General features: G+C 42.6%; 2 protein-coding genes across 2 annotated transcripts in view; both read right to left on the minus strand.

Moving 5' to 3' along the window:
* Positions 1 to 9,858, minus strand: part of gad1b (glutamate decarboxylase 1b) — a gene marked incomplete at both ends in the record, with an annotated part of 17,218 nt that extends 7,360 nt beyond the window's left edge. Inside the window, 5 exons of the mRNA XM_080835219.1 lie at positions 2,829 to 2,919; positions 4,427 to 4,669; positions 4,967 to 5,125; positions 7,859 to 7,921; positions 9,783 to 9,858. Coding sequence (XP_080691345.1) covers positions 2,829 to 2,919; positions 4,427 to 4,669; positions 4,967 to 5,125; positions 7,859 to 7,921; positions 9,783 to 9,858 — 632 coding nt within the window. The remainder of the gene's footprint in view (positions 1 to 2,828; positions 2,920 to 4,426; positions 4,670 to 4,966; positions 5,126 to 7,858; positions 7,922 to 9,782) is intronic.
* A 10,090-nt stretch (positions 9,859 to 19,948) lies between these two features.
* Positions 19,949 to 21,372, minus strand: LOC308361765 (transcription factor Sp5; the record flags this gene model as incomplete). The annotated part of the gene is made up of 2 exons (XM_080834204.1): positions 19,949 to 21,043; positions 21,322 to 21,372. The coding sequence occupies 2 exons, from the start codon at positions 21,370 to 21,372 to the stop codon at positions 19,949 to 19,951; spliced, it is 1,146 nt and encodes a 381-aa protein (XP_080690330.1).
* Positions 21,373 to 21,650: the final 278 nt, after the last annotated feature.

A 21,650-nucleotide genomic window follows, 5' to 3' on the forward strand; every position in this document is an offset into this window, starting at 1 on the left:
AGACACACACACACACACACACACACACACACACACACACAGAAATTCACACAGGGGACTATTGAGTCTGAAGCTCATTGCTCATGTAGAGTTGTTGTGTGGTGCAAGGCCCTGGGGACATTTTTATTAGCACATTAGGTGCCAGTCAATAAGTGTCAGGAGTCATTAGAAATGATGATTCCTAATTAGCCCCGGTGAATAATGAGAGCACTGACAGCACAAGAGACTCTAGCCATCTTCTGTAGCACACACACACACATGGGCCATGTACACATGCACGCACACACACACACAACCTAGGAAAAACAAACACACACACACACAAACACACACACATAGCCTGGGAAAAAGCACGATGGATACAAAAACATACATGCACACTCAGCCTTGCAAACGTGGATACAAAGACATTCATCCACGGCTTTGCAAACATGCACACATGAGCATCCACAAACACACACACATGCACACACACACACACACACACACACACACACACACACACACACACACACACACACACACACATGTGTATACACACACCCACACACACACACACACACACACACACACACACACACACACACACACACACACACACACACACACACACACACACACACACACACACACACACACACACACAGACACACACACACACAAACACAAACACTCACACACATTGCACAATAGGAAGCCCTTAGCTGCTCCGCCTGGAGTAGGGAGCCATTTTAGCACAACATGGAGTCCTCAGCAGGGGAGAAAATGGGTCTGGTTGCCTGGAGAGAAAATCAGCCTTTACAGTGGGGGGGAGGCAGCATTCACGCACGTAGGTGGATGCTAAAGCTCTCCACTTCAGCCAGAAGAAAACACTTCACTCAGCTGAGAGTATTTAAAGACAGAAATGACTTTGCTCAATTGAAAAGTCATTAGTTTGCTGTGAGTGTGACCCATTTGTGATGAACTCCTAGCAAAGCTTCATGACCTGAAGTCTCAGCCTTTTGCACATTTTAGACATCATTTGAATGATTGAAAAAAGAAAAAAAGGCAGAGTATAAGCCTGCAACATGATCTGGAGCATTTCCTTGTCATTTCCCTGTGTGTGAATTAGCTTGGTTAGCTCCCCTGAGACCCATGCCTTTGTTGATAAGTAATAGTGACTGAGGAATTACTTGACCCTTGTAAGTGATCCCCATTTCCTAGCCAGTCTCCGAGAGTCAGCCCACATTAACAGCAAACTGCCAGAATGAAGTGTTCCGCTCCTCTGGGACCAAAATGGCTGCCGCAGGTGACAAAGCGAGACCAGTTTTCATGGCCCCTTAGGGGTGGGGGGTGTGTGTGTTGTGTGACTAGCCTCAGCTGGCATTTGGCTCATACCAGCTCTCATGATGAACAGCAATCAATGGGCCGTTAACTGGATCTGGGGCAAGCCTCTCACTGGGCTCTTTTGTACCAGACGCTCCTTTCTCAGGCACCTCCTCTCATTTCAGCTGGGGATCCGTAGCACGGCAGCTCTCCCTTAAAGTGTTCAAGGGACTTATCGGCTAAGCTAATTTAAAAGGGGATATGGATGGTGTTGGGTGCTATCTGTGTCTGCACTGGGAAGAGAGGTTGTGCGCTGTGCTGCGGGTCTGTGGCGATCGCCGAATGGAACAGAGCAGGGTGCCGTGTAACAGCTGATCAATATGCAATCTAACAGTGCCCGAGGCAAGCGGCGCTGTAGCGGCAATGAAAACGTTGTCCAGAGATGCTGTTCGATATGGTGCTAACTAAGCCAGCACCTCGGGCCACGGTGGCCTCCGCAAAAAACACTTTACATAAGCAGACTGAGTCAGGTGGCCCCAACCCTCTGCAGGCTGCATGGTCGCTGAGGACAATCCCTTTAAGCGTGTACTCGAAATGACCCAATCCCAGTGCAAATACAAACCCATACACACCCCAACCCCCCCCCCCCCCCCCCCCCTCCACACACACATACTCTCTGTCTAAAACACACACAGACACACACACACACACAGATGTCACAAAAGCTGTCCCTGTATGAATGGACACGATACGCGCGCAAGTTCTAATAGTTTCCCATATTTACACGTTATGATGGCTGGGTGAATGAGGAGTTTAAGGAGTGGGGGAGGGGTCAGGAGGAAATAGAAGGGGCTGCCCCACATATGCCAGTCAATTTGATTGATGTTTGATTGATTGTTGTAGAATGAAACTGGTTTCATATCTGTGCTGGTTCTCGCCTTGTGTAACCCTGCATTTTAGTGTGTAAATCACTTCAGGAGGAAAACAGGAAAGACAAGGAGACAAGGGAAGAGAAACAAGGTGACAGAGGAGTGCATGTTGAAAAAGAAAAGAGCTGGATAGAGGGCAGACAAGAAGGAAGGAGGACATTTTGTTGGAAGAATCATCCTCCAATTCCTTGGCTAGCACTGACAGTCTCTGGGCCAAATTCACTTTACATGAAAGACAATCTACTTTTGTTCTGAGTGCCTCCCCAGGCTTTTTCTCTGGCACAGAATAGATATGTTGAGGGATCTTTCATCACTACCATTTACTGCCATTCACTGCGAATCATGGCTGGACAGAGATAGAGAGCGAAAGCGAGAAAGATCAGGAAAGAGGAAATGGAATGAGAGAGAGAAAGAGAGAGAGAAAGAAAGAGAGCGAGAGAGGGACAATAAAAAGAAAAGACAGAAACACGGAGAGAGGCAGCCAGAAAATGGCAAAAGAGAAGGGAACAAATGTCAAAGGAGTGGAAGGAAAGAATGAATACTCAAGTCAAAGTGCTGGAGGTAGAGGAAGGTGACAAGACCAGTGGGACTCACATGTTGGTGTTTGCGGTCGAGGTCAGCCATTCTCCAGCTAACCCGATGATGTCCAGCCCAGTGGACAGCTGGTTAAAGAACCTGGGATGACCTAGAAGGACAGAGGAAACCTGTACTGAAAACACCTACGTAAGGAACATATCTAACATAAATACACCCCAACACATACAGATAGATAGATAGATAGATAGATAGATAGATAGATAGATAGATAGATAGATAGATAGATAGATAGATAGATAGATAGAGAGATAGATAGATAGATAGATAGATAGATAGATAGATAGATAGATAGACAGATAGATAGATAGATAGATAGATAGATAGATAGATAGATGGATAGATAGATAGAGAAAATAGATATATTTGGGTGACTGTGAGAGAGAAAGAATAGGCACACAGACTTTGGAAAGTTAATTAAATGAAAAAAGAGAATCAATTTCATTTTTTTCTTTTTTCATCTTAGCTGTGTGTAATTTGCATAAGGCCATATCATGGTGTGCCCACACAAAGCAGATGTTCATTTCATGAGTCCTACCATCCCGCCTCCACGCAATGCCCTTTTAATGCGGCTCATTAGTCTGCGTGATACGTTTCGATGAGCAAGTATAATTATGTATTGATAGGCCAAATGATATTTGATTCAGCTCGGCCAGATATCTGTCGCCGAACGATTTCGTAGGACTTCGAGCGAGGACGGACTGGGGACACGGAGATTATGTGATTCTGGGAATGCATTGTGTGAGAAACCAAGGTAGACGCAAACTTACATCAGCCAGTTCTAAAAACAAACTGTCGTATTGTGTAACTGTGTAGTCTGTCATCAAAGTCAGTTGTATTTGACTTTCTCTTTCTGTATGATTAGACCAAGTATTGTCTCGTGAATTTACGAAGATAATATGTGTCTTTATTCTAAAATGGTTGTTTTATGTAAATTGTGTCTAATGACTACTCAACAGGACACTTGCAACCATACGTCCTCACTTTGGGAATATTTCAGTACCATGGACAGCACAGTTCTCGAACGGTTTTGAAAACTCAATTTGTGTTAAATTTCTCCCTTCATCTGAAAAACAGTACACTTTTTGCTTCATTGTGATGGGTTTCTTGTTTTAAATGAGGCTACACGTAATAAAGCAACTAACTGCTTTCATGCGCTTGTAAAGACATTGTAAATCGCCGCAGGCCAGTCGAAAGAGAAACAAGCTGTCAACAAAATTACCAAGAGCACAATAACCTGTCAGAGTGGTTTTGTTTTATGGCGAGAGGCGGCTCGACTTAAGGGGTTCTTTATGTAAGCGATCTACTGTACTATTATGAAACGTCTCCCGGGTAAACATACATAGGCCCCTTTTTTCAGCTTCAATTGGGTGAAGACACGTTTTTGAAACCAGCAAATCAAATAAACGGGGTCGTTTCGAGTTGACCTAAGTAAGAATAGGCCTATTTCATAATTAAACTATGGCATTGATCGGCATCTTTCTATTTAAAATCCACCAAAGAACACTTTTGTATCCCAGTTCACATATATTTAACACTGGGTCTGTGGGAAACTGCGTTTTTTTTTACTGCGTTTTAACATTACGCAAAATCGTTACCTGTTCGCACGCCGTATTTCAGTGTGTCTCGGCAGTCCACAAGGATCTGTTCAAGTGACTCGGGCTGGTCGGAGAGCTCCAGGTTGAAGCCCTCCATTCCCTCAAGCAGCTGGTGCGGGTGATGGAAGTCCAGCACTTTGGTTGACCTGTCGAAGGTCTTGCGCACGTAGTTGGTGAGGATCTCCACGAGTTCCAGCAAGAACTGCAAGGTGGGCTCCTCTCCATTTTTGGCGGGCAGTAGATCTGTTAAAAATAGTTATGTTCTTGTTTTGAATACGAACATTTTAGAAATACACGTAATTTGGCAAAGCAACGCATACCCACCACAGTCCATGCCGTGTATTAATATTTCACTGTTTAATCTTTTTAGCAAACTCCACACGAAACCCTATTCCACTTTCCACCAAACTATTTGTATATTTACTCTACATAGCATTTCTACTGAAATGTTATGGGTGTTACCAGCAAGTGACTGAGCTGCTTACCTCAACTATGATAATTTAAACTAAGTCAAACTATATGTGCATGAATGAGACTCACCCCGAGCAAACAGGTTGGAGAAGTCCGTTTCAGTGCGCCTGAATTGGGCATCCTCCCGTTCGCTGTTCTCGCAGCTCTGCTGATTTTTGGAAGATTGCTCCTTGAGGGCATTGACGATACGAGTCTTCTCCTCCAGGCTGTTGTTCTTTTGCAGGAAGCCTGCGTTGTTACAGGGAGCAGAAGAGGGGTGAAACGGGCAGTTGTCACTATTTAGCATGGCTGTAGTAAAGGTTCAAGCAATCACTTGGAAAAAAAAGTCACACATGTTCTCCTGTAAATACTCGGAGTTGGGTCGGAGCTGTTATATATACTTTGGGGGGATCCCCGTGTTTACAGTCAGGCTATTTATAGTAACGGAAACCCTAAGGGGGTCTGCCGTATGACATCAACAGTTTAGCTGCAAGGGGGCAGGGTAGGGCAAATCAACACGTACTAGCCACACTCGCTCGCTCAAAGTGGGTGGTTCGGGGAGGAGTCCTCAAACCTCTGGACCTCGGTAAATTTAGTCGAAACGCCCACGCCTCATCCGCCCCCAACCCCGCATAGATTCCACTTGAGAGGAAAGCCTGCTGGGACGCAGCCACCGTGATGGGTCCATGCCATCATGACACCTCGGGCAAGTTTGATAAAGTGCGCCTTTGAAGGTAATGATGTATGAGCGATATTTTATGGCACCTACTTTATCGACACGGTATGAAATGCATTACCACAAGCAGACTTGGAATTATGGGTTCAACACACACACACACACACACACACACACACACACACACACACACACACACACACACACACACACACACACACACACATTCAAAGTATAACAGAGACGCACACACACACACACACACACACACACACTTACATACACAAATTCACTGAAAATGAGTCCCCTCATGAAAAACTATTTTAATAGATTTCGATCCCAAAAGAACCTTTTCGCAGCTTCTGTTTTAGATTAGCTAGCTTTAAACTAAAACAGTACATTTGACCCACCTCGGACAATTCATTTTGGCAACTGTTTGTGTGACAACAACGAAAAAAATGCTTCCCACACAGGCTGCCTGGACTTTTGTTCTTCACTTGTGTGTGGTTGTTATCGCCTGGGTGCATACAGGCATATCTCATCGATCTCTATACAACATGAGACTGCCAGCTTGTGTTTTAATCACAGTACCACTAATCTGTGATTTTCAGGAGGGGCCGTTCCTGACAGATAAGGACCAGTGATGACCCAAGCGTCTGCACGTAATTTTTTTTAGGTTGATTATGGCAGGGATAATTTTTCTTAGTCAACTGTGACAGCTACATACACATGAGCGTAATTCAGAGAATCTGTAGATGGTTGTGATCCTCATTTTTTTAGGATCTATGAGGGTAAAAAAAAGATGAAAACCCATGTGTCTTAAATCGAAACAACCATCGTGGGAAAAGAATGTACCCCGTTTCTTGTCCTTTCCTTTTAATCAAAATCAATCGTACACATGGTCAAACAAATGTGATATAATTTTCATGTTACATTCTGGAATAACCTACACACATTTCAAATTTGAATTGTTTTATATATTACAATAATGGGCACAAAGAATTGCCAAAATATTTAAAATATGCCAATAAAAAAGTTTTTGAAAAATCCCACAAAAAAAATACAAATAATAAATCCCACACAATATTCTGCCACATGGATTTCTCCGCTGATAGTTGTCCAGTAGGTGGCGTGTCATTTCTTACAGGTGACCAAATCAATTTAGATCACCTTTAAATTTGCTTTCTTGGTTTGCCATTATAAAACAAATACATATGAAACATGCATTTGATTTTGACGTTTTCACCTAAATGCTGTCTCTGTGTTTTACAAAATAGGCCTTCTCATGTAGGTCAATATAAATAACTTATCAGACATTATTGGTGATAACCAACCAGGGACGAGTATGACATCACTGTGATGTGACATCTGACGTCAAAGTAAAAAATAATGGCATCAATCAGTGGGCATGATTAAAAAATCTGATTGGCGGTCCTTGAAAATACCAGACAGTTATGTCTAAAATAGATGCTGAATTGATCATGCGGGGGCTTCGTTCTAAGGTAAGTTTTAGACTACACGTGTCAATCTGGACCGCCATTTCCACCTCCTCCGGTTATTTTACCGAGCTGTAAAACCCAGTCAGGTGTAACAGCCAGGCGCTGAGGAGACCAGGAGACAACATCGCCATCCTTCCCTCTGGAACAATCAAATCCCGAAGACCATCCTTCATTCGCAACGCAAAGCACAGCCCCTTTCGTATGCAGTCATTGAATCAGAATTTAGTAAGGCCTAATTTGTCTTTAGGCTATGCCATGATAAAATCTTGATGTGTATAGACTTTCCCGTATATATCCAATCTTGCTAGCCAGCAGGTCTATACATATTTTCAGAGGACTGACAGAGAGAGAAGAGAGAAGAGAGAGAGAGAGAGAGAGAGAGAGAGAGAGAGAGAGAGAGAGAGAGAGAGAGAGAGAGAGAGAGAGAGAGAGAGAGATCTTTTGTTGGCTGGCTTTGTTCAACAAATAAAAGCCATCTCCAGAGATGCGAGGAGACATGGTGCGAACAGGGGGATACAAAAGCCTCCGCCCGCATACCCTGTGTGGCCTTCGGGCTAAATGACTGTGCGCCGCTGACCTCTGGAGAGATGGGAATAGGCAGTGACAGTTCGCCCCCCTTGTTTCTTCGCATACATCAGAATACAGTACACACACTTGGAAGAAAGGGGTAAATAAAAACAAGGTCGACAAAACATGTCGTTCTGAAACAAGGTTTGTTTTCCATACACAAATAGCCTTTATTAATGTGCAACTTGTGACCTGACTTGAGGAGTAGGGCAGTGTGAGTGTACATCGTATCCAACTTACCGCATATCTTCATCCCCAGCTTCCTCGAACAGCCTTGTGCTACGCCGCACCACGCATCATAGGCTAAAACGAGACGTTCAGGAGAACTATTGAATAACCGACATTTTGATTTGATTATGCTGACTCTCACTCTCGCTTGTGGTGGATGGCTCAGAAGCAGCACGAAATGGAGGAGAAGCGCAGCAGCAGGCCGGAGGCAGGCAGCGTGAGCTCGGGAGGGGTGGCTGTTTGAAGCGGCGCTTTGCTGGGTGTGTGTTTGTATGTATGTGTGTGGGTGGGGGGGTCCAGCTGTAATACTCATTTGAGAATTCTCCGATTCCGCCAGGCAATCAATAGAGGCCATCAGAGAGGCGAGGGGGCTAATGAACGCTGGTACACATCCGGCAAAGCGGCGCTTTAAAATAAACGGCCATGAAATGAGGTCGGGAACGAGTACAGAAATTAATTGGGTGAGACGCAGTGTTTGACTGGCGGAGACTTGCATGATTGGCCGTCCGGCGGCCAGAGAAAGGCCTAAAAAAACCGTCTAGAATTTAGCATCCAAAGAGCCAAGCACGCCCGTGGGCCTGTCTAGCAGGCAAGCAATATATTGCAATCAAATGTGTATGGGGAAAATAACCATTAGGAATAATGGAAAAATGAAAACACGCTCAAACATTATGGGAAATAAAAGCACAGGAACTATGTATATCTTTTTGCAAAAAATTAAAACGCAGCTTGTGACTTGATATAAGACTTCTGTGACAATTGTATATCGTGCAAAAAAAGGATGCACTTGGGATGCATAGACGAAAAATATGTCCTTTCTGATTGATGGGTTATGGAAGTATATCCACATGCACACGTTTTAGAGACGGGTGACTTGTATGGATTGTGTTGTTGTGGCTGTTTGTGTTTGGACCTCAGGCGGTTCAGCTCAGTTGGTGCCGGCTCGAGGCGTAGCTGTCAGCCCCTTGCCGCGACACTGACAGAGCGTGCCGCCTCAGGTCAGTGCGCGTGAGATAGAGCGTGGCAGGGAGATAATGGCAACATGAGCAGCAGCAGAGCAACACACACACACACTCACACAAACACACACATATATTCAGGCGGTTGTTCAAAAATACAATTCTTTAAAAATATTCACTATAATGTAGGCTAGTGGAAAAAGGTCTGAATTTTATTTTCATTATCGAAAATCAAGGTAGAATTTACAGTTTTGTGCGTTCTTTCAATGAATAAAGACACAAAAGGAAAAGAGGGTAGCCTGTAGTCATTTTAAGCAATTATGGCATTTAAGTCCTCTAGCTTTAGCTGATTACAGCTCAAACCCTGCCACTTCCATTGAAAGAGAACAAAACACCGTCATTACGAGTGGCTGCAATCAGACCTATTTTCCATTTAATTACTCAAAAAAATCAACTAACTCCAATACCAGGTGTAATGTTTAACTACATTTAAGTAAAGAAAAAGATTGATTTAATTTGGTAGAAATTGAAAATACTCAAAGCTGCAGATACATTGCACATAACTAAACTTAACAACAACACATAATAATAATAATAATAATAATAATATGGGATAATAGTATATAAATGTTAATGCTATTAATTATTTGGCTTGATAATGATTAGATTCATCATTAAAGTTGGGTTTAAAAGCCAATGCAAATTCTTGTATTTGATGCAGTCTTGTTAGGTAGGCTTTATCCCTTCAGATAGGCTGTAGCCTATTCTGTGTCATGGCGTTTTGTATTTTATTTTTAGCAAGTTACCAGGGTAAATACTTGTCGCTGCTTCACTTATTCAGTGATGGCACAGTGAATGCACGTTATTTGTCAGATATTAGACATTTCACAGATTAATCATGTTTTTGTTCTTCTCTTTTTAGAAGGGGAGTAAACAACCCTAGGAAAAAAAAATGCTTCATAGTGAGAGAGACCTACTTGTGGATGGTGGTAGTAAATTGCTCGAATTGGGATCCGGGTCGCCGGCGGAGGAGGAAGGTGCTGAAGCCGCCATCAGTTTGCTAAACCGGGACAATACTCTGGAGAGTGCGTGCTGTCACCCTTAGCCAAAACCCGTTGAGCCTGGACCAAGCGATAAAATGGGGCGCTGTAAGGAAAATAGAAAGGTTTCTTAGAAACAAACGACCATCAGACCACAAGACAATCACGCTTTCATGGTAAACCGCGGTGTTAATATATGTATATTATTTCGCAACTCGAAAAGGAATACGCATTTAGTGAAACAAGATGCATTGCCTAGCAGTTTATAGAAACATTCAGCGTCATTTATTAGAGTATCAATCGAAATTCCAAAATGGTCCTGCGTGATAAATCAGTGTCTCGAACGAGACTATTCGTCTCTCGCCATTCACACAGCACGACGCTAGCGGGACGGAGGCTCAGTCTTCTGTCAAGTGCAGAAATGTGGTCGGAGATAACATCGCGCGCATTCAATTATACGCAGTCTGGAGACAGAAAATGTGCCAGCGGTGGCCATTAATGGGTCACAAGACCCCTTAAAACTACGAAATCGACTCCCGGAGTTCATCTGGACATCATGCCAAGTTTTGGATGAAGTTTATTTCTCGCGGATGGACAACAGACGCCTCTTCTGTCGTCCTTGGCAGCTAGCTTGTTCTGGGTGTTGCAGTCAAACGGGGCGCACCAGACCGTGAAGTCCAACTTAATTGCCTCAAAGAGCAGAGCGCCTTTAAAAACGAAGTCCATAAATCAGGCCGTATTAGACAATGTTATATGTGCAATGCCTGCAATGAATCGTGTCGTAAAAATATGACATGATAGCACTACCTCTCATGAAAGAATTGCCAACAATTAATAACGAAATTAAGTTGTGATGACTTGAATTAGGTTAGTTATTTAAATATTTTCGATGACAGCACAGTCATATTTGATTGATGGTGCATCGGAAAAAAAAGGGCTCGAACGATTGATTGACAAACTACCATATCGATTTCCCAATTAAGATGATCTTTAAATAACTCCAGCCAGCGACCATCATTCAATTTCACAGTGAGTGAAAAACTGTGAATGAACGAACCTTATTATCGTCAGTGCGTGAAATAACCCTATGCTCCTTAAGTAATTTAGTTTTAATTACATTTAATCACATTTCGTTAAGAAAACAGAGTGAGAAATAAGACTTCACAATCGACAGGTCGTTTGTTTAGACACGAGGAAATGTCAGTTCATTTCAAAATGACTGTGTTCTCCCGTTCAGAGGTTTTATCAGACACGATAAACACGTAAACTGCTTCGTTTACCCCATATCTGAGAGTATAAAGGAATAGGCTGTTTCTAATCTCCTTACCGTACTGACAGTCACAGGTGTTCTGACTGCTCGCTAGAATCCAACTAGGAAGGCAGAGCCGGAGTAACACCTTATAGCCACGCAGTGGTCAGACTTGAGAAACACCCCCCAAAAATATCATCCAAATATTAATACAGTTGAAAAGACCCATCCAGCGCCGCACCTTTTCCGAGTGAAGTTTGTATTTTTTTTTTTTACCAGAGAAAACCTAAAACAGTTTTAAATCCGTTACTAAGCACGCACGCGTGAGTCAATCGTTCCTCCCCAGGTTTGGAACTGGCCCCAAGTATTGAGCAAATCCACTTGGTACAAAACAGCCAGGCGTGGATCGCAGTTGCGTTTCCTCTTTGGACGTGACTTTTCTCGCAGGTATTATAGTCACTCGGGATTTATATATCAGTGAAGAATCCCACGCACACAGACGGACAGAGGAAATTTGACCCTATGAGCAACACATTACGTCCATAAAACAAAGCCATTCAGTGAAGGAGGAGGAGAAAAAGATGGGGGGAGAGAGAGAATGTGTGTGTGAGAGAGAGGGAGAGAGAGAGGGAGATAGAGAGAAAAGCTAATGCCTGCAGCCACAAATATTCTTGTTTTTTCAAGGGGCATGTTGTTTCCTTTTTCTCCCTGTTTCTCTTCTTTTCTTTCATTGATAGCGTTTTATTGCGCAGAGCATCATGACAACATTCTGTTTTATGAGTTTGACCATCAGGGGACAACTATCCTGTCCATTACATGGACTACCATCTGAAACGTTAATGTTTATTTTTATTTCAAGATTTTCACTTGAGATGGAGAAAAGCTGATGATAGCTCTGAGCAGTTTCCGCTTAATACAATAATCTTCCTTTCCATAGAAATATCTCAGGGTCAGAAGCGACCTGAAGTCCACGGGGTGGCGCCAAAGAATCAATATCATGAAAACTGACACTCTTGTTGAGGAATGATGGATAGCAACTGCGAATATTAATGTGGGTCCCCATCTTAGTATTCGTATGGTCATAAATGCTGGAATCCCTTAACTGTGATTGCATCGAAATAATACTTAAACGGTTGTCTATGCCTGTTTCAAATGTTTTCAAACCCTCCAACGTGTTAGGCTACCTGTAAATTCAGACCACCCTTTCCAGCAAGGAAACAACCGGTGGAATTTAGACTTTTAAAAATGATATGTGAACTTAACAATAAGACAAACTACTGAATAAATCGGTCTTCTATCAGATATAAAGAACACCTGCTCAAGGGGGTGATAAAGTCATCTGTATGTAGTGACCTTGTATCTTTCAAAGGGTGGTGTTAAACTGTGTGACCGCACACACTCAATGTCATGAGAATGTCCTTGGATTTTGTAATGTTCCCTGAAGCCACCGTAAACGCGACGCGGTTGCTCTATTCTACATTCAGCACTTGGACAGCTCTGGTTGGCTACAGGTTCTTGCGAAACTACACGATCCGTGACTTCAGTTATGACGAACGCTGGGCTTCAAACGTTTATAGTGCGCATGTGGCTTACACAACGCCGTTATTTAATTATTTTGTCCTTGAGCCTGTTGAGGATCTCTACCAATAAAATATGTAGAAACTAGGAATATCGTCAGTGTATTTCTCAATATATTGACGTTTATATGCTTATCAGGTGCGTAAGTGGTAAAAATGTAATGTATGCAATAAGTAACACTTGGTCATGGATGAAGACATCCGATGCCATAAACATAAGCATATTACAGTGTTGAGATAGCGGCACGTCAAAGTTGTTTCACGTTATGAGAAACACCTCTAGGTGGCAGCAAAAGATGATTCATTAATATGCCGCTTGGCAGCATATTCGACCGGAAATCGTTACTCAGCTGCACTGACACTTCAGTCAGACGTCAGACATTATAGCCTAGAAACTATTTACTCTCAGTGACAGATCAACAAAGTCAGGAATAATTGTATCATTTTAACAAATGGGATACCTCTGTCCTTAGGTGAACACACTGTTATCGATAGGAGTATACCAAAGGTAGAGGAGACTGAGGAGATACAGAATGAGAGAGACTAGAGAGAGTGACATTCCTGACAGGGTGTCAGTCCAAGTCTGCACAGAAGAGTATTTGAGGTTAAATGGAGGGAAGAAAAAAAAGAGTGGGGACTGGTATGCTAAATATGTGTGTGTGTGTGTGTGTTTGTATGGTAGGTTATGATGACACATAAAATCACTGCAAGTGATAGGGGAAGTGGGCATCATGGTTTGTACAACAGTGAACAAAAGGATTGCAATCCACTAGCCACACAAATTGACATCTTAACATTTTTATTACAGAAATCTCAAATGGTGTAAACACGCTTTCCACCACTAAATAAGTGTGTCTGTGTACTCTTATTTTATATTATATGAATAAATACATGTGTGCAGACACCTGGCGTATATGGGTAACAGTCAGAGAGAACTGGACAGGGACGCAGCTTACTATGGAATTACTGTTGCTCTCTTACAGCGCTCTTGCTCTTCACTTATTCTCCTCTCCTCTTCCTCTTCCTCCTCATCCGTGTCTTCTTCAGAGGATGAGGACGAAGAGGAACTCTCAGAGCTGTCTGTCTGCCATTCACTATTTTCATCATCCTCATCATCATCATCATCATCATGTTCTTCTTCTTCCCCACCACTGGACCCCGTATCTTCTTCTTTCTCTCTCTGCTCCGCTGCCTCTTGTGCTAGTGAACAATTAAAAGACATCGAGTTAGCAATAGAACTCGCTAATAAGCTCAATCTTCTCCATATAAAGCCACACAATAATAAATGGTAACACTGAGTAGTTCCCAGCCATGGATGACTTAGGTACTGTAACTGGGACGATGAGGCACATAAAATCCCTTTAAAATATGACATGCTTCCCATTATCTTTGTTGTAAGTAAGTACTTCATTACACTTAATATTAATCCTGTGCTCTTAAGTTTTTTCTTTTTCTTTTTCATTTTATATCACCGATTTACATGTAAAAACAAAATGAGGCAATTAATCAACTTTTAATCTGCCTATAACTTATAACATTGAGAAAGCAATTATCAATTTTGCATGGTTAAAGACCATTAATAGCCATGCAGCTCTCGGGATCAGTAAAAAAAGAGGGATGATTAAAATAGGAGAAAAGAGGGGAAAACACAATCTTTTAATTTTCTAATAAAAATGTAAATCACTCAATTTCCAAGCTACACGATAAAGTCAGAGGAGCAGAATAAAAAGATTGTGGGACTATCAAAATGAAACATTTAAAAAACTATATAGAGTTAAAAGACCCTTTATTACAAACCTCAGAATGATTAGATCTACAGTGAAAGAGAGAGCGAAAGTATGATTTGTCCTTCTGACTTACCGATCAGTAACCGCTCCTCAATAAGTGGCATGAATAGTTTGGCCTCTGGGTTTTCTGGCTCATAAATGAGAACTTAGAAAAGAAGGGGAAAAAAGAATGAAAGATGAAAAAAAAGATGACCAACAGTAGCTGAGCCAGGCTGCAGTTAAGAGGCACAAGTACAAGGTATTCAAGACATGCGTCTGTGTAGAGGTATTATAAAAGGTAAATGATCAACAATTAAAATGATATTACCACAGTGCCTCAGTTCAACTCAGCCATGGTGCTAGCATCAATCATTAGCAGAGAGAAAACAGCCTTGTTTCTAACGGATGAGGAATTTTTATTGTTTCATTTCAAAGAATTAGAAATCGTTTTTTCTTTGCCATCAGTGCAGCCAACCATTTAATGTGTAGATTTGTGGTCTGTGAGCACTCATAACTGTTCCTGAGAGCTCACATCAGACAGTAACAGTGTGTGTGTGTGTATAAAGGCCGAATTATGCTCTGTTTTAGACGTAACGCGTAAGCACGTAAGATACACAACCCCCCCTTGCGCGGTAAAATACCCCCCCTTACGTGCTTAAGTGCGTCGCCCAAAATTCCTGACTATGCGACTAAAACACTACGGCCCTACACAGCTCGCAAAGGCTGTGATTGGCCGGCTACCACAGCCTTTCACAGAGTCTCACGTTTCCGGGTTAATAGCATACAGTCTTTTTTAGACCCAGATATTTTTTTAAAATCATGAATACCCTGCAGACCGTCTCACAAGCCTTTTCTTATGGATTAGGAACAAACATAACGAGGTCCGAAGACATGAACTCCTTTACAAATCCTCTTTAAACACTTATAAGGACGCTCAAATTACCGCGAATATCCCACTCTCACCTGCGAATGTTTGGAGAGAATGTGGTCATTCACGAACAAAGGTACTTTCATATTCATTTTCCGCCACTTGTGAGTCATGGCGATATCTTTCATTGAGTTCATATTGACGTGAATCCATCAATTGCACCAGCGAGTTTGATAGAATGAGCCCAGTCTGCTCATATACAAAAGTTAACAGTAACCTGCCGTTACCTTGTGGCCAGCACCATTGTGGTTACAAGCATTGACAACATGATGAGATTCTCTCGCCGTTTAGGCTACCACCTCATCTTTGAATAATGTAACTCATAAACACATCGTTTTAAAGCCTGTCGCAGTCATTAAAATATGTCAATAAACGAACTTTTGCGTCATGTGCTGTCTTTTTCGCCACTGGTACTGAATTGCCAACATTTGTATTTTGTGTAACACATGTATTCATAACATCAAGCCTTTCGCCCACTACACTTTCATGCTCCGGTAAGTTTTTTTCCTTTGTCCTGCTGCAATAAATAGGCTTACTTAACTCAAAAATAAATCTACAGTTCTGGCGTCAATTTGCTTTGCAACACGCAACACGGCTCACAAGCCTTGCAACACGGCTCTGCGTCTAAAACGAACCTTAAATCAAAACTTGTCTAAAACAAGTTCCTTGTGTAAATTACGTGCTTACGCGTTACGTCTAAAACAGAGCATAATTCGGCCTTAAGAGTGTGTGTGTGTGAGTGTGTGTGTGTGTGTGTGTGTGTGTGTGTGTGTATGGTAGACAGAGTGATCATGCATGCGGCTATTGATAACTGTACAGAGCCAAAACAGTGAAAAGTGCGACATATATAATGACTTTAGCACACTTACTCATCTGACAGAGTTTCTGAGACAGAGGGTAGTCTTTCTCCATCACAGCTCTCAAGAACTGGAGAGAGGAATTCATAAAAAAAATTCCATCATGAAGAAATGTTTGTGTGACTGACGGTGGATAATGCTGCCCACTGATGACATATCCAGCTTTAACTCTTAAGGTATTTCATGTCTGTTTACCTGACAGGAGCTTATAAGCCTGACAGACACAGGCATGTACAAAGATGTGTTTATTAACACACACACACACACACACACATGTACACAAACGTATGTTTTAACACACACACACACAAACAGACATGCACGCACACAACCAAAAGTATGCATAACTTTCAAACGAGGAACAATTATATCACTTTTAAAAAATATCCGTGATTGCTGTATATGTTCTTTAAATGAGTGGGGCTGTAAAATAAGGTGACCAATCCTGTTGTGAGACCAGTTACCTCAGCCAGAAGCTCTAACGGAGCATTGCGTGCAGGCTTCTCATCTTCATCATCAGCACACTCCTCTTCCTCCTCCTCACTTGGGCTTTGATCTCTCTGAGGTTCGGCCTGGAAGTCGGAAGTGTCACTTCTACGAGGACACACCCCTCGCACGGGCCGCCAGGCTAAAGAAGCCCCTGCTGCAACCCCCTGCTCTTCTGACTCATCTGACACGGCTGACGGCCGCAGGGCTGGGGATGCCAGCCTTGGTACACCAGCATCACGTGCTGACCCAGCTGAAAGTGTTTGCCAAAACAAACACTGACCCTTAAAAGTTTAGCTCACACTACAGACAAAGCTTAACAACATCTGTACAAATCACCTAAGATGATCAAACAACTAGACAGATGGGAGGGAAATGCAGCTTGTGGTGATTTGTGGTACAAACTTCTTATTGCGACTCAGAAGATGTGTTTTTTTTTCTATCCTCTGGCATTCTGTGGCATTTTCTATCTGTGTCAGCAAATAAATATCAGACATATATTTAAGGAGCTGTGACAAGAAAAGTGCTGTGTGCTTTGTGACCCACTGCAGAGAGTAGTTTACACACCTAAAACAGGAGACTGAGGCTGAGCCTTAGAGCAAGGCTGTTTGACTGTTCCACAACCATTCTCTGTCTCATCTTTATGGAGTTGAACTGGGGATATTGCATGCTCTTCAGTCCTGAAAAGGTTCCATAACAAAGAGGAAAAGCAATTTGTTGGTCACCGCTCTTTCTAGTTTTTCACTGCTATGCCCCATCAGGTAGCACACTGAGCGAGAGTAAGGAGATGCAAAGGTAAGAGGTCTCAGAAATCCCACACAAGTGATTCAAAACAATGAGAATATAACAGACCTTGTGTCCATTATCTAAGATGCTTTTCCTTGCAAATGTGCATTTTCAGATGTTAACAAAATAAAGGCTTCGAAATGTAATAATGTACATATTCTCAATATATGTCTCCTTTGTTGTCAAGACAACTCAGTTTGCCTTTTTTCATGGCAACTACAATAATTTAGAATTCAGTTCAGAATTATTTTGCCTTTCTTACCCATTCAACTTCGCTTTCGGTGATCTAGTAGCTGTTGTTTTGGAGGCTCTCTGATCTTCTCCAGCTGCCTTTGGGATCGGCCTTGCTGTTGGCCTGAGCAGGACAACTAGCCCTCATTATTGTAATAATCATGGCACCCAGCAACTACAGACAACATCTTAAGAGACTGAATGGAAAGACTTTGAATGGGAAGTGTGCCTAACATTGGGATTATCAAGATCACACACAAGAAGCACTTTATTGTAGCCTATTACCTACTGATTTGTAGTAGGGGGGGGGGGTCACCGCTACTTATCTGGAGAATCGAGTTAAGTAGCCTAGCATTTAATTCTGTTGCCATTGAACCTACCTTGATTTATTGTGGACGGACTCATTAGACGCCGGCTCTGTGGAGCAACGCAAACACATGCAAATTAAATTCCCGTGGGGCTCTAATTATTGCTGGGCCATTAGTGCGATTCCAAAAAGTAGTCTTACATAGGTTTAGAGAGGTTGCGTTTAATATATTATCCTACCTCCAGCACAAACTGCAACTAACTGTGCGGCAAGCGAGCCCTGAAAAAAATAAACACGCACGCGCGCTCATGCACACAGAGACAGACACACACAAAGTTATAGGCCTAAAGTAGGACTACATAATACAGTTTGTCTAATTTGACGTTAGCATGTTAACTTTGTGATGGGTTACAGCCTACTGCCATACAACGAAAAGCCTACCTTTGATTCAGAGCGACCTTTTGTGGACGTTCCGACACATCGTAACGTTTGTCTGGTTGCAACAAACACAATATCAACAATGCATCATTCCATGCACTCCATAACATAGTCACATAACTTGTAGAAAGCCGACTTGATACAGTGTCTGGTAATTTCCTCCGATAACTAGGCAGGCTACTTGTCGCTGAATAAAAGAGCTTAAACGCTTGCAAACATGACTAATGTTTATGATCACATACAATTCTTGCTAGCTTGCTAGCACTACGTGGACCAGAGTCAGAAACGGGCGAGCCTAAATTACCCACCTGCTCATCTACTCGGCGGTGGTGCGATCAGTGAATCAAACTAATTACAGCTACAGCTGTACTCGAAACAGCCTACTTTAGGATATGTAACGTCGCTGGAGATCCGTCGGCCTAACTAAAGTTCGCCCAATACAAGACGCACCAAACTATCAACAAGCAACTAGCTCCGTAGACAGAGATGCACAGACCAAGAAGCGAAACAAACTTTCGTTCCCATAGCAACTGGTCAACATGCGCACTGCATGTTGAAGTCTACCGACTGTCACTAATGGCATATAGGCCTACGTATTATTTACAGACTAAACAACCCCTTCTGTTTTTCATTAATATATTCTATTTAGTGGAAACAAAGTTGTTTTTTTCTAACAAAGTCTTGTAGAAAAAAAAAACTTTGGCTATTTCTATACATTCTCTGTTGGAGTGCAAGAGATGTCAGATTCAGATAATCGGTTGTGGGCTTTGCAGGATGTGCGTTGATTATCGACATTCTGCACAAAAATCATCATGAATACAACACCATTGTACACTTATGCATAGTAACACATATCATCGAAAGCCGCAGTGACACCCTCGCCAAACCACCTAAATCCACTTTGACTCATAGTTTGTAGACTAATGATGTCATCTTTGGCTGCAGTTCCCTGTTGGTATGAAGACTCGCATGAAGACCAGAAAGAATTATGGCTGTACATATAGGTCTAATGATATCTATGATAATTTATTAACAGGTAGAGCTTACATGTGGTGTGGCTGTCATGAGGAGAAATGCGTAGTTAGTTTACATTTGAGCGTGTAACTTTATTGTTATTCAACCATTCAGTATTTGGGCTACTTTATGAATTCATAAAGTTTAATTTGTGTTCATCATGCATTAGGCCTACCGGCCCAGAATTAGCTAAAATGATACATATACTTTTGTTCAACAAAAGCTTTCAAATATTATTTACAAACTGATAATATGTCATATTTCAGTATCAAATCAAGCCGTTGTCGTCAGCTGTATTCTACAGACAGAGTAGCCTACTGCCACATTTGTAGCCAAAAGTTGCATTTCTTTGGAGGACATTGTTCCAGCCATGGTAATGGCATACTTGTCGTATCTCCATGTGACAGCTATTGTACAAAGAAAACAGAGGAAATTCGTTAAAATCCGCTTGGTGTAAAGTTGTTTCAGTAGTTTCTTGTGTCCTCCCTTTTCACGTGACTGACGATTCGGTGTGGCACTCTGCCCTTCTTGCCCTGGTGTGTTTTCAAGTGCTTGGCCAGGTGGTCGCTGCGCATGAAGCGCTTGCAGCAGTCCGGACAGGAGAAGCGCTTCTCACCCGTGTGCGTGCGCAGGTGTCTCTGCAACTCGTCCGAGCGCGTGAAGCTCTTCCCGCAGAACAGCCAGTTACACACAAACGGCCGTTCACCTGAATGCCAACGTAAGTGCGCTTTGAGATGCGAAGTTTTGCCGTAAACTTTTCCACAACCGGGAATGTGACAGATGTGTTGCTTTTTCTTTCCAGGCTCTTCAGTGGAAGAGTTTGGGTTTTGGCAGTTGGGGCACCTGCACCTTCGACACCTGCGAGCGCCACTGAGAGACGATTTGGAATGAAAGAGAGCCGCGATTTGCGTCTGGTAGTGCGCGAACTCTGGGTGTCCCAAAACCAAACCCCGCTGTAGTGGGAACCGGTGCGCTGCGAAAGACGTGGAATGACTGACAGGGGTTCCCTGCTGTAAACTCCACCATGGAATATCCTCCCCCGTGGCCTGCGGTAGATGTCTAGATTGCTGTCCATGAAGCAGACCGGCATGTCCTGGAACAAAACTTGTCATTGAAGATGCGATGGGCGCTGTCGCAGGCGCGTAAGTTACAGTCGGGACATAGGTGGGCGTGCAACTCGCCTGCAGTGATTGCACTGAGCAAGGCAGCATCTTGACCGATGAAAAATCATATGAATATCCCGGGTCTGCTGGTGGGGTGAGAGGAAGAGGAAGTTCGTGATGTGCAGAAAATGACGACTGGACATGTGTGGAGAGGGGGGATTTTGGAGAAAGTCCCAAAGCGGAATTATTTGTGAAATGACCCTGCGTAACGCCATCGTTACTCCATGGATGGAAGAGTCTGGACGGAGAACTCAGAGTTGTGTCATAGGAATACTGGACTTGGAAAGACTCTCCGGAGCTGGGACTCTGGTGATGGCCAATGCGGTTACAGGTGGCAGCCAGAAGAGCAAGAGGAGAATGTTTGTTGGTTTCCGGTGAGGAGTTCGGCGTCCGATCCTGAATGGATGATATAACATCATTCTTTTTGCACATTCAACGGTCAAAGGAAAAATTTGTAATGTCATTTTACTTTCATTTTCAAATGAATTGTGTGCTTCAAAAGTAGCAGCACTCTTTAGATAAACGATAAACTTCGTTACATTTAGTTTAATTTCCACTCCTACCTACATATCTGGAAATATCCAATAACAAATCTGGTGAAAATAGGTTAGTTCCATACTGCATGTTGACTATGATTTTTATATAATTCAGATATATCACAAAACTCAACTAACCTGGAGGAAAGCTTGAAGCATATCGTTCCGTATGACATCCACTGCTGCCATGGTCACCTGAGTCTTTATTCTGTTCGAAACCCTTGAAATATACACCCGTTTATATATTTTTAACAAAAAAATAACAAGCTGTCCAATGATCACAGAGTGACTCAGTATGTTCCAATGTTCTAACTCACGAGATACCCCCGGACCAACTGAAGAGGGTGGAATCGCTTCTTAGAATGTGATAAAGACTTTGGTGGGGCCGCCAGCCAGTAAGAAATAAGATTTATTACTTTGAAGTTTGCCGCTGCCCAATCATCAGAGAATAGCAGCTCTTTTGTAAG

This window comes from Sprattus sprattus, assembly GCF_963457725.1.
Source record: "Sprattus sprattus genome assembly, chromosome: 3".
In the NCBI taxonomy this organism is placed as follows: Eukaryota; Metazoa; Chordata; class Actinopteri; order Clupeiformes; family Clupeidae; genus Sprattus; species Sprattus sprattus.